This window comes from Adiantum capillus-veneris, chromosome 19 (genome assembly GCF_014529385.1).
Source record: "Adiantum capillus-veneris isolate H3 chromosome 19, ASM1452938v2, whole genome shotgun sequence".
Lineage (NCBI taxonomy): Eukaryota > Viridiplantae > Streptophyta > Polypodiopsida > Polypodiales > Pteridaceae > Adiantum > Adiantum capillus-veneris.
The window spans coordinates 85,306,388-85,319,802 of record NC_140949.1 but is presented as its reverse complement, the minus strand read 5'-3'; the positions used below and the strand labels follow the sequence as shown (position 1 = coordinate 85,319,802).

Here is a 13,415-nt window from a genome sequence, read left to right as displayed (position 1 = left end):
GGCAAACCTTTGGGGTACCCAAACTCTACCAAAAACTTTCAAAAAAGCCTTTTTTTTTCTTCCACTTTGGTACTTAGCCATTTGGTGTTCACTTATCTGATGCTCAAACCATAAAGCCTTGCCCGGAGACCCCCTCCCCAGCTTCTCAATTCTAGGAACCCCGAATAAAGGTCTGGCTCTTTGATACCTTGGTCGCTTTAGCTATGCTCGATGGGGTTCAGGTTTGGGGACCCTCTATGGGCGAGGATGGGTGGAGAGGTATGGAGAGGCCTTGGTATCTATGATCTCTTGGCTGATTAGAGCCAAGGCCTCCGTTCCACATGAGATCATTAGAGCGGAGTTAGCGGCCCCCCTATGGAGATAGAGGCGCTTACCAGATTAGTCTCCTTTATGAAAAACTGATACTACCAGAGACAGATATGCCAGATTGGCCCTTGAGTCTTCCAGACAATTAGCTTTACAGGGGGACACATCATGCTGGTATGCACAGATGTCATCATGGTTCCACATACATGGCTTTAGTATGGACAACTTGCCTCCCTTCCAGTACTCCCTTGATGCACCATCGTTGTCTCTTACACGGGTGGAGATTACTAGATTCATTCGCAAGGACCTGACCCAGTTGGACACCAAGAGGACATGGATAGAGCCGACACAGGAGTTGCGCATGAAGATGGTTTTCTATAGAAAGCATCTTCTTCAACTCACAGGGGATGGGTTTGTGATTCGTCCCAGCTATATGGATACACATCTATCTCATGGGTTACGGTGTGCCATTGGTCAGATAAGGACATCTTCACACCAGCTTGAGATTGAGATTGGTAGATTCAGAGGGATATCAACTGCTAGCAGAGGAGCTTCACAACATCGACGAAGACTACAACAGAGGATTCGAGCCATACTATCTCAATATCCAGAGTATAGATGAGGATGGATCCATCACCCATTGTATCTTTCTCTTGTATTTGGCACCCATTGTATCAGGAATAGCACATACCCCACACAGTTTGAGCTAGTAGCACTTCTATATTCATTTGAGTTTTTTTTTTTTTTGGACTGTCACAAGACGGACACCACGTGCCAATAGAAAAGAACAGACTGAACAGACTTTTAGCACTTCAATAACAATTGAACTGAGAGAGAGAGAGAGAGAGAGAGAGAGAGAGAGAGACGACACGCGGCACGGAGTGGCGGAATTCCACCCCAGAGAGTATTGGCCCCAAACCTTGGTGCCCTCTTTCGGTATTTCTTTATATTCCATCAACACAATAAAAACCGGTACTCCAATTTCTGCATCTTCAGGAAGCATGATAGAGAATCAGCCCTTAGCACATATTTAAAAGCCCTTGGCCTATGAAAAGCAGTTTACATGAAAAGCCTTCAAACTCAAAAGCTCCTGGTCCAAAAGCAATGCCAAAAAGCTGTCAGCGTAATTTATGGAAATCTGTACAGCTGCCACGTCATCAGCCAACGCAAAACGTAGAAATCCGTACAGCCTGCCACGTCATCATACCAACGCAATTTTCGAAAATCTGCCACGTCATCAGCAGCTACGCAATTTTCGAAAATCTGTTGCTTCTTTTGCTTCTTCTAGGTTTAGGCCCCTTGGCCGGTAGCTCCGTTCTTCAGTAGGTCGACACGTCTGTAGTTTGTTACATCTCCCCTTCTTGAAAGAGAGTAATCGTCCGCGATTACAACATATCTGCAAAACAACTAAAGTCAGCTCAAAAATTTCCAAGGGTCATTCCGAGGGACAATCAATTTGCTCTTTTTGTTAAGGAGTTAGCTTCTCCTTTCGGCTCTTTTGATCAAGGAGTTAGCTTCTCCTTTTGTCTAGATCGGAACTCTTGATATTCCGGCATAGTAAAATTAGCCATCACACCCAGACCGTACTGATCTGCCATGGGTGTCTTGATGCACTAAAATTACATATCCAGGCAATCTCATCCAATTAGGAATATTCAATAGTTGGCACATCACAATGCAACACAAATGCTTACATATGCATGGTACATGACAGAACAAACAGTGCCGCTGAGCACTCCCTTGAGACAAACGGTCTGCGGTATGAAGCTACTCAACGTGCAAATAACCTAAAAAGGTTCGGGCCATGAGCTCAGAGGACTGTACAACCAAACGCTCCCCATACAGCAATGCCAAAAAGCTATTAACGTAATTTACGGAAATCTGTACAGCTGCCACATCATCAGCCAGTGCAAAACGTGGAAATCCGTACAGCCTGCCACATCATCATGCCATCGCAATTTTTGGAAATCTGCCACGTCATCAGCAGCTACGCAATTTTCGGAAATCTGTTGCTGCTTCTGCTTCTTCTAGGGTTTAGGCCTCTCGGCCGGTAGCTCCGTTCTTCAGTAGGTCGACACTTCAGCAGCTTGTTACAGAGACACGATACCAGATTCACAAGTTTGTAACGGATTGGTCTCATAGGTCATTTTGGCCTTTTGAAGACATTAATTAATTATTAGATTTCATTTCATTTCTCCTTCTCCTGAGGGCTACCTGGTTCACATAATCGGATGCGTTTGAGATTTACATTAGGATTACAGCTATTTGCGGAACAAATTTGAGCTTCAAATGACTCTAAAGTTTCTATTTTCTCATGTTTTCTAATCATGGTTCATGTGTCTATTCATCAATATTCTTGTAAAAGAAGGAAAGTTTTAAGTATGTGTGACCAATGGATTTTTACATCAACTTTTTAAACCAAAGTGACAATCACTCATTTGTGAGTCTGAAATCAATCAAGTAATAATGACAGGCTATAGAGAATCCTTCACTTTTACAGTCAGTGATGGATAAGTGTGGCGAGATATGGATGGGAAGCAGCACAGGTATGTTCACTGAAACTGAAAGAGTTGCTTTACAAGGGCAGCAATTCCAAACAAACACAGCGTCAATGGTAGTTAACATGCCAGATCCCCCTCTAACCAATGGATTTGCAAGAGAGATGCAGAGTCTACAAGGAATGATTGACGACAATCTTATGAAAAAATACCAGACAAACTTGACTGTGTGTGGTGAGACTGGAGATCCAAGAGGGTATCACCACAGTATGTATGCTGCGGCCAATAGTCAGCTTCAGCTTCCTTGGACACCATCAGCAGACTTGGGTGGATGGGGTCATGAGGTTCAGTTGAATGAAACCCATCTCTCTTTTCCATTGGGATCACAACTTCATTATCCGCCAGAGGCAGGTCAGACCTTGTCCTTCACAAGCCGAAAGCAACGAGGTGACCTTTTTGAAAGAATTGGGGACTCCCCCCATCAGGACAGATCCATGCTTCCAGCAGATCACAATTTTTCTGATGTAATTTTACCTCCCATGACACACTATCCGCATCAGAAGGCCCCTTTGAGTGACTCTCCACGTGCAAGTGGCTTGTCAAAAGAGGTTTCTGACAAGGATGCCAAGCCAGAGATGCGTGCAGAGTCGTCTGATTGTAGTGATCAGATGGAGGATGATGAAGAAAAGGGAGTGACAAGATCAGGAAGAAGACATTTGTCTAAGAACCTAGTTGCAGAACGCAAACGGAGGAAAAAACTGAATGAGCGTCTTTATTCTTTGCGTGCACTGGTGCCTAAAATCACAAAGGCAAGTTTTTTTATTTAAAAAGCATTGTGCTAAATCCATGAGGTAACTCCACACGCTACAGAAATGTCAGTCAAGTGCTTTGAATTCAACTCAAGGGCGCACACTAAATGATTACTGTGTATATGGTGGTGTCAATCTTCATTGATGAGAAAAAATTGAAGATATATCATACAAACATTTGTTGTTATGTCCTGTAAGTTCATATCAATCTGGCCTTATGAAGATATAGCTATTGAGTCCATTCCAATCATCCTTGCAGAGATGAACATGCTTTGTTTATACACGATAAGTCATGCAAGGAAAAAGAAGAACCATAATACTATCTTCAAATTTGCCTAGCGAACCTGCGTTTTAAAAATGTTGTTCTGTCTGTATATAGAAAACATTATGTTAGTGGGCTTACAAAGAAACTCTGTGCTGAATTGCATTGGAACATTATGAATGCATTTTTGCGTTACTATCATCTCTATTGTTGGCCCAAGCACAGTTATTGCTTGTGTTTACTTGTGGACGTTTGAGCAGATGGACAGGGCATCTATTCTTGGAGATGCGATTGAGTATGTGAAAGAACTTCAAAACCAAGTCAAAGTGCTACAAGAAGAGTTGCTGGAAACAAAGGAGGAGGATATTGAGCATAATCCTGCCTCCTTCATACAACCAGAAGGTGGTCACCTTATTGACGAAAATGGAAATGATATTAGACCTGATGAGGGTCAATACTCATTGAAAACAGATCACATCAAAATCCCAAGTGATAGCAATGAGAAGAGGCTTGAGGATTTAAGCCAGCCTATGCAGGTACCTGAACTCTCGCTAATAGTTACCATCAAGCATCTATGGATGTACAAAGCTGAGTTTTCCTTCAAACCAACGGAGTTTCAATCAAGCAATTTTTTTCTCTAATCGAAGAATTAACATCACATTTAAGCCACCATCATCGATGAAATGTTTCATTTCTTGATCCTGTCCCAAGGAAATTGTAGATTTGGTTGACTGAACACATGGTTTTCCTTTTTCCAGGTAGAAGTAAGTAAACTTGATGGACAGCTGTTTAGCCTGAGAATATTTTGTGAGAAGAGGCCTGGAGTTTTTGTAAAGCTGATGCAGGCTCTTGATGTTCTTGGCCTGGATGTCCTGCATGCCAACATAACCACTTTTCGAGGCCTTGTCTTGAACGTCTTTAATGCGGAGGTAATGTTTCCATTAAGCTTGTTTAAGCTCAAAGTGATGTTAAGTATTCACTATAAAACCAATAAAGAAAGTCCTTCAATCATCATGAATCACAGTTTCTAGAACTCGGACGTACATAGGAACTTGGAGTATTAGAAAACTTGTTTACAATAAACATAACTCACCGATGCATGAACAAGTTGTCAGGCTTCTTAAACAACATGGGTAGTTCAAGTTTGGGAAAAGTCTCACACTATGACTGCTGAAAAAGAAATGGAATGCTTATTTACATCTGCAAAAAGCCCAAAAGCCCTATGAGACAAGAGATTACATCACCGTCGTATGGTCCAAACGTCCACAATACAAAATAAAAATAAGTGAACCAGTAGAGCCATCTAGTAGCATATCTCCCAAAGCCTGATATTCTTGAAAGAGAGAACTGTCTTATCATCCCTCCAGGTAAACAACCACAAATATAAGAATAGCCCATCAGGCATGTTAATTAAAGTACTCTGAAACTGGGTTACTCCTCAAGGCTTTACTAAGTGCCTCAAAATCTGTCCTCCAAGTCTTGGTATCCCACAAGGGTCAGCAATAACGTAATGCAGGCAGCTATCCTACAAAAATCAACAACAATGTGATGTAGATAGCAGCTATGGCACAGTGCGGGAAGACTACATCTCTTTCTTTAAGTGGCGAGGCAAGAGTCTTTTGCATATTATAATTCTCATTTGTCCATTAAAGATCTGTGGAAGATTAAACCCGTATGTTTGGTAATCCTCTCCCAACTCAGAATTAGGTGTGTTGCAGTTTCAAACATGGAGGTGCCTTGCAACAACTACACATGAGGCCTGCCTCCTCCCATGGTGATGATGCCTGTGCCTCGACAATCCGCTGATCAAACTTGAAGGACTTTGAGATAGTACTGATATCGTATTATCAGTTTGTAAAGAAGGGAATGGGCAAAAATTGTTTTTCCCTTCCACAAGTACTTACTAGTGTGCCCTCCATAGTGGAAGTCATCTGAAACGAAGATGTTGCAGGCTTCTTTTCGAGGTTAACATTTTTGGTAGTGAAAACTCTGGTGCTTCAATCCCAAAGCCCCTTTGGGAAAGAAGAGACCCAGAGGCTATTCTGGGTCTTAGTGGGCTCAGGCTCTCTTCCTCTTCGGGGTGGACCTTTCCTGGGTTATCCCTGTAATACAGGAGGACAAAACTGACATTGGAAATAAGGCATCTAGCTCTCCAGATCCCAAGTTTTGGACCAAGAACATGAATTCTTCCAATATTTGGCCATCAGAAAACTCTACCCTAGCTAGTCAATTATTAATATCCAATGTCCATTTTTGCATAAAGCTCCTTATGTAAGGCTCCAATTTGTTAAGTGAGACACTTCTGTATATAACAACCCATGTCATTGCTTTTATTTCTTTCTGTAATTTCATTTGGGGCACTTAAGGTGCGTTTTTACGGTCTGAATATAAAGGAAAAAAGCAAGCAGTGACCACCTTTATTTATGGGCTTTGTAGACAAGGGACAAGGATCTTATGCAAGCAGAGCAAGTAAAGGAGTCCTTACTGGAGATGGCATCCTCACCCGACTCTTATGCAAATCGTAATGTAGGCAATATGCCTGGTGAGAAGGATCTCATAGTAGCTTCTGCCAATAACTGACAAAAAGTGCAGAGATGAAAAGCAATCATTAAATTGGCTTGGCACAATGCAAAACTTCGTCTCAAGGCCTGAGGAAATGCGTTGCGAGTGGAGGTGAGGACCTACAGGTTCACCACACATGAGAGGCAGCATCTGAGTCTCATGAGACTTGAACTCTTATACATTTTCTTCTATCCAGCCTCAGCTCATTTTGGGCCGATGCACAAAGATCAATCATGGAATTTAAAACATTTTTACAATGAGTCTTGATTGAATTGAATCAATTCTGGTGAAGGCTTTGTTGCCCTTCATTTTCCACAATCATCCTTGTAAACATGTACAAAGAAAACTACAATATATTATGATTAATAGAGTATTTTCAAATAGTAATTATTGTCAAGCATTGCTTGAATCCCCCCCTTCCTACTACAATTTGATGCAGTTTTACGGTATTGCACCCACACCCGCATGTCGCAGGGTTTGAACCATAGCGGGCGCATTTCTCGCCTTTACCGCTAGGCCAACTCCCCTTGACAGGCATTGGTTGATCTTATAATAAGAACAGAGTCAATAGTTTTTGGCCTACATAAGGCCTTAGTAAAGCATGGAACTTTTATGGACCGTTGGATAAAGCATGTCGATTAGTGCTACATGGCAAGTCAACAATGGAAAACCCTTTTTGTTCCTCTCTCTTCTAAGAGGGACATTAACTAAGCATCGTCTTATATGTATATGAGACCAGGTCAATGAGAGAGAAAGTTGACATTCATTTCCTATCTCTTTGGCATCCTCTTATGTGGGCCATTGTGAATGTTCACCTTGTTTAAAGCGATATCGCCAAGCCAAGAGTAGATGTTAAGGCACTTCAAATAATGGTATGAAATAGCAGTAGGAGGTGTCCATTCCTATTAGAAGATTGTGGCTTAACAAAAAATAAGACGAAGCAAACTAGGTACATCCTTTAGCTATAAGTCATAAGGTAATTGCTAATAGGGTATTTTCAACGAAAAAAGGCTCCTAGAAAAACATGTGGAGGATGCAATATTACCCTAGAAAACTAGGTTTTGTAGAAGGCAATGTGCAAAAGAGCTAGAGCTTGTCACTCTTTTGCTCCTTGAATGTTATAAGATTTTGGCATGTTGAATATAACACTACTGCAAGTTTGTCATCCTCATCCCCTTGGTTTTGTTAACTTTCCCTGGAAAGTAATGCCTAAAATACCATGAACTGAGTGATAGCGAGAGGGAGGGGGGGCGATCACGAGGGAGAGAGAGAGATAAAGGGAAGAGGGGTAGCATGAGGAGAACACACACCATCATCTGCGGAACATGTATGCACAAAAAAGTCTTACATCATAACCCTGCACAATGTTCCAAAGTGGGGTTGTCCTCATCTAGTTTTCCCTTAGCAAAAAACATGTGGAAAAAATCATTCTTATCAACCATGGTTGGTGATTGCACCTGATGCAAGAACTACCTATATCAAAGAAAAACCACCAAAAACCAATTTGTGCTATATAACACAACCCACAATAGACTACAAAGTGCCTATTTTACATAAATATGCATTATTGAATTGCACAAAAGGATAGAAATTGCATGTGAAGTATTGCCAATAGTGAAAACAAAGGTCAAAATGAGCCCGAGTCAAAATTCTAATAGCCCTAGGATCATATATTATTCTGAAGGTTATGTCACCTTGTGAATGCTGACCAAAAATCACCTCAATCTTAGAATGTGAGCTGGATGGTTGTTTGCAATGTTGCCTTAGATGTCAAAGCCCGCTTTGATACCAATTGATGGAAATATAACCGCATGAATGCATGGAAGATGGAGAAGATGAAGGAGACGTTCAAGAGCACACAACATAGGAAGCAATATTACTAACTATGCTGATACAAAAGGCTTTCCCTAGAGTGATGGGCATATATAGAAGCTAAGAGGAAAAACCTCCAAAAGAGGAAAAAAAGTACCCTAATTGTCCTCAGTGTGTTCACACACACCTACTACCATACCATGGTAACAACTATGGCAATGCTTCATAATTCAAATAGGAACCTAAGGGTAGAAGCATGTTAACGTGCTATATACGTTTTATGCTAGTTCACACGTGCCAACAAGCATATCTTGTTAACATAAGTTTTGGCATGTCAATCACTATTGTAGCAATTATATTTATATTCCGCTAAAGCGAAAAGTACAATAAAATCTTTTTGACACCATCATCGAATGTTGTGGCATATTGAATAACGAGGTTCGTTGTTTTTTGAAGCTGTTTGGCATTACATAGGTTGTAATCAAGTTTTTTGTTGCAGACCTCTCAAAGCTTTGTCATGATGTGGGCAGCATGCATGACACCAAAGGAAAGGGAAAAGCTAAAAATGAGAACTCTTCAGCTAAGAAGGGTGGTCAGCTGGATACAGTGAATGAAGGAGTGGATGTGGGCTCCCATCAAGTGCAAAATGTTTTTGGTGCATAAGCATGAAAATAGAGGAAGGTGGTGATGCGAGCAGCAAAATGGTAGAGGATGATGAGTTTTTTTCGATACCTACTCTAAATGAAACAATAAAAACTTCTCAACAGACAGTGACTTGTGCCTCAAGGGAAACGCTGAAGAGACTGAGAGCATAGAGGGCACACAGGAAGTTGGTGATAGTAGTTTTTTTTTTTTGTTGAAAATCTAAGCTAAAGAGAAGAGGTTGCCCTAAAGAGATACCTGAAGAAACTGCAAGCAACATTTGTGGCTCCCGAAAGAAGATCGATGACAAAGCCGATAGCACCAAAGGTGAAAAGAAAGCCACCGCTCAAGAGCTTGCAAAAAACTATGTTAAACCTTTCCTATTCTGCCCAAATTATGTATTGTAAGCAAGCAAGTGTTATTGTGCAGTTGTTATACCTTTAATTAGTGTTCCCATACCTAGTGTGCCCTTTAGTATTTTGTCTATACCATTCTGAAAACTTATTTTGCTTAGGGTCTCTTGTGACTGACATGTGTTTTTTTTTTAAATTTCGCAATGAAAAGTGTTACCATATACATGTGGTAGTGATGTGTGTGAACACACTAGGACCGCCGGGGCATTTTTTTCCTCTTTAGGAGGTTTTTTCCCCCGTGCATTGTATATACGTCCATCACTCTAGGGCTATCTATCTTTCCATTGCACACTAAGTAACACACTCATTATTGTGTGCCTTGAGCTTCCTCCGTCTTCTCCAAGCTGTGTGTGTTTCTCTGCAACCCTAATTCCAACAATTGGTATCAGAGCAGGTCACGTCCTCCCGGGCTTAGTTGCCAGCTGCTCCAGCACACGCCTGCTCACTTTCTCCGATTTCAGTGAGCTTTGGCAAGCGTTCGTAGGTCGACAAATATTTTGGGAAAGCTCATTTCAGCATCCGTTTCCACTACAGGCAGTACTGCACAGGCTATTTCGTCATTTTGTGCAGAATTTCTGTCAGTGTCGTCTGCATAACAGGTGCCTTATAGGCTTCTAAGGTTTGTGCTATATAGCACAGGTTGTTCCCGCTTCGTTTCTCTTATTTTCGGGCAGTTTTCACATCAGGTGCAACATTTACCATGGCTGACAACAACAACACATATGTGTTCAAGATGTTTGTTGCCGAGGACAGGTTGGATGGGGACAACTACCCTATGTGGGCTTATATGATGCAACATGTTCTTGTGTCAAAGAGTGTCTGGAACATTGTGAAGGGCATTGATGTACGTCCTGGTTCTGAGGATGTAGGCGATGTTGAGGATGTTGCAGGTCTTACTACAAGGATTGCAGCTGTTAGAGTTGTTTTGCCTACGACAGAACAAGCTCGTTGGGATGTTAAGGATGCGCAGACTCATGCATTGATTGCGTTGTCTGTGAAGCGCACCATTGTTCCTCACATCGGTTCAGCAAAATTTGCAAAACAGGCTTGGGATATTCTAGCAGGCCTTTATGCAAGCCGCAATGAGGCTAAAATTGCTTTGCTGCGTAAAGAGCTGGATCCTAAGATTATGCATGAGGAAGATGGTATGGACACTTTCCTTGCTAGTATCAAGGATATCAATGAGCAACTTATTTCTGCAGGTGAAGTTATTTCAGACAGTTCCCTTGTGCAGACTGTTCTTGATGCCTTACCAGATTCTTACCAGACTTTTGCTAGTACTTGGAGACTTATGACCCAAGGAAATCCAGAAGTTGTCAAGTTTGATGCATTATGCACATTGCTGTTGCAAGAGACACTTTCCAGAAAAAACAGGACTAGACAGCGTGCAGTTGAACGGGCTTTTATTGCTTCTCAAAGAAAGGGTGGTAACAGCAATGCAGCCACTTCTTATGGTTCTGCTGCGAGTGGCAAAAATTCTCTTCCTAATGCTTCTGTTGGCAGCAATTCGTTTGGAAATTCTGGTGATAAGGTAAAAAAGAAGATGCGTTGCCATTATTGTAAAGCCAATGATCACTTGATCGAGTCGTGTCCTAAGTTGAAGGCCAAAGAGGCTAAGAAGAAAGAGGGTGGTTCCACTGCAAATGCTGGTTCCACTACAAATGCAGCCATTGTTGAGTCTTCTGTGAAAGGAGACTGTGTTGCTGATGTTGATGCAGAATGGGCTTTTAGCGCAGAGTGCACTTACAATCCTGCTGTCCATGATGCATGCTTGTCAGTTGCTGCAGATTCACATGTGTGGTATTTTGACAGTGGTGCTACAAAGCACATTACCTCACATCGTGAATTGTTTACCTCTCTCAAGTCTGTCCCTCATGGAAATTCAGTCACTTGTGCCAACAACGCCTCTTATCCAGTTCAGGGAGTTGGAAAGATTGTGCTCACTGCTGCTAATGGCAGTTCCTTCACACTTGTTGATGCACTTTATGTACCTGGGATCAAGAAGAATCTCTTGTCTGTATCCGCACTTGCTAGACTTGGACTTGTAGTCAAATTTGTGGATGACAGATGTACAGTTCATGATCTCAATTTTGGTGATGAAATTCTTGCATCTGGGCTGTATAAGCTCACTTTGTATGACAAGTGTGGACAAAATTTTGCAAATGTTTTTGCAGATTCAAGGGCTATTTCAAATGCAAAACTTAGGCATGCACGTTTTGGTCATCTGAATTTTGCCAGTTTGCTGCGTTTGCAAAAATCTGATATGGTTGCTTCTTTGCCGCTCTTGAAGCACCTGTCAAACATGTTTGTGAAGGCTGTATTTTGGGTAAGATGCAGCGTTCTAAATTTTCAAAGGATGGTTCAGTTCGGGCCACATGCAGGTTGCATCTTGTGCATAGTGATGTTTGTAGGCCCATGCAAACTCTGTCCTTGGGCAATTACCTGTACTTCGTGACTTTCATTGATGATTACTCCAGGAATGCATGGGTATTTCCGCTCAAAGCGAAGTCCGAAGTTTTTATGTGCTTCAAACAATTTCTGGCTATGGCTGAAAATGTCTCGAAATGTACTATGGGCACCCTCCATTCCGATCGAGGGGGGGAGTATATGTCTCATGAATTTAATGCATTTCTGGCTAGTCGTGGGATAAAACACCAATGTACAGTGCCTTATACACCTGAGCAAAATGGTGTTGCTGAGAGGAAAAACAGGTCACTGACGGAAATGGCACGATGTATGGTCAAAAGTCAAGCTTTGCCGCATTCTTTTTGGCTTGAGGCCATCATGTGTGCCACTTATGTACTTAACAGGTGTCCTACGAAAGCTTTGCAGTCTATTACTCCATATGAAGCATGGCATGATAGAAAGCCTTCTATTGAGCACATGTGTGTTTTTGGCTGTTTGGCATATGCTTTGGTGCCACAAGTGCAACGCAAAAAATTGGATGATAAAGCTGTCAAATGTATTTTTGTTGGTTATAGTGCTGAAAGCAAAGGTTACAGGTTGTATCATCCGCAAACAAAACGTATTCTGGTTTCTCGGGATGTAGTGTTTGTGGAAGATTCTATTCAGCCCTTGCTGTCATGTACTAGAGACAGTAATGTACTTATCAGGACATGTATCATTTTGAGTAAAATTATTTAGCCACACCAAAAAGTAGATTGACAGCTTATTATCCACAATAAAAAATATAGCCACGAGCCACATGTCAAATAGAAGAAGATCACGAGCTACATGTTCAATACCAAAGGGCATGTTGTTATGGATTTCTCCATAATCTCCTCGGGTGATTGTGTATTGCTTTTGCATGTGTTCCATGGGTATCTTGATACAGCGTACACGAGTTGAAAGTATGTAAACAACGGGTTGGTTGTAGTCTAGTTTGAAGGTGTATGCGTCCACTTGCTTGCAATACATTCCTTGCACAACATACGATCTATTGTCAATCACATAATTCCATTTGTCAATGTAGCCACGTTTTTCCTTTTCTATACCTTCAATGCACTTTACCAAGTAAAAGTCTGCATTCTCATCATTGGTTGTAGCATTTGGAATCACTACAAACATTTCACCAACACACAAAGCACTAGTTATTGCCTCATGGTGGCCTTCATACATGAATTTTCCATATCCAATGATATGCCTTCAAGATCATCATCAGTCAGTGTGTCGTCTTCATCCTCAACTTCATCAGACAATGACATCAGAAGGTGATACTCCCAAGGTTTCCCATGAAATTTTTTAGTGCAACAATTCCAACTGCAATTCATGCATGCATGATAAAATCATGTCAATGGTCTTGTGGAAATGGCAGTTGGATCTTGTCAATTGTGACTGTGAAAAGCATGCAATATGCGGGACATCTCAATTGTGGCCCAATTCCATTTAACCTCCCGGTTTACATCTCTTAATTATATCTCCCAAAACAGAGGGGCACACTCCCTTTCTTTTAAAGGATATGATGCAACTACTCCCTTTTAATAGGTTGGCTTGGCAATAAGCAACCACAACTGCAACACATTTTAAAGTGGCCCCATAAGACTCCAACTACTCATGTGTCAATGATCTTTTGACAAATGCGCCTGCATCGTCATGCTCTCCCTTTCCATGT

At 41.6% G+C, this 13,415-nt stretch overlaps 1 protein-coding gene across 3 annotated transcripts in view; it reads left to right on the top strand.

The window, feature by feature from the left end:
• The window catches only part of LOC147434396 (transcription factor ABORTED MICROSPORES-like), a 112,324-nt gene extending 102,983 nt beyond the window's left edge, over positions 1 to 9,341 (top strand). The window contains exons 6-11 of one of the 3 annotated variants that reach the window (XM_086490872.1): positions 2,780 to 2,852; positions 2,937 to 3,613; positions 4,136 to 4,411; positions 4,634 to 4,804; positions 6,312 to 6,434; positions 8,724 to 9,341. In XM_086490872.1, coding sequence (XP_086346998.1) covers positions 2,780 to 2,852; positions 2,937 to 3,613; positions 4,136 to 4,411; positions 4,634 to 4,804; positions 6,312 to 6,434; positions 8,724 to 8,912 — 1,509 coding nt within the window. In that variant the 3' untranslated portion in view covers positions 8,913 to 9,341. Of the gene's footprint in view, positions 1 to 2,779; positions 3,614 to 4,135; positions 4,412 to 4,633; positions 4,805 to 5,593; positions 6,275 to 6,311; positions 6,435 to 8,723 lie in introns of those variants that run through there. The other 2 variants (XM_086490869.1, XM_086490870.1) reach the window with 2 other exon arrangements.
• The last annotated feature ends 4,074 nt before the right edge of the window (positions 9,342 to 13,415 follow it).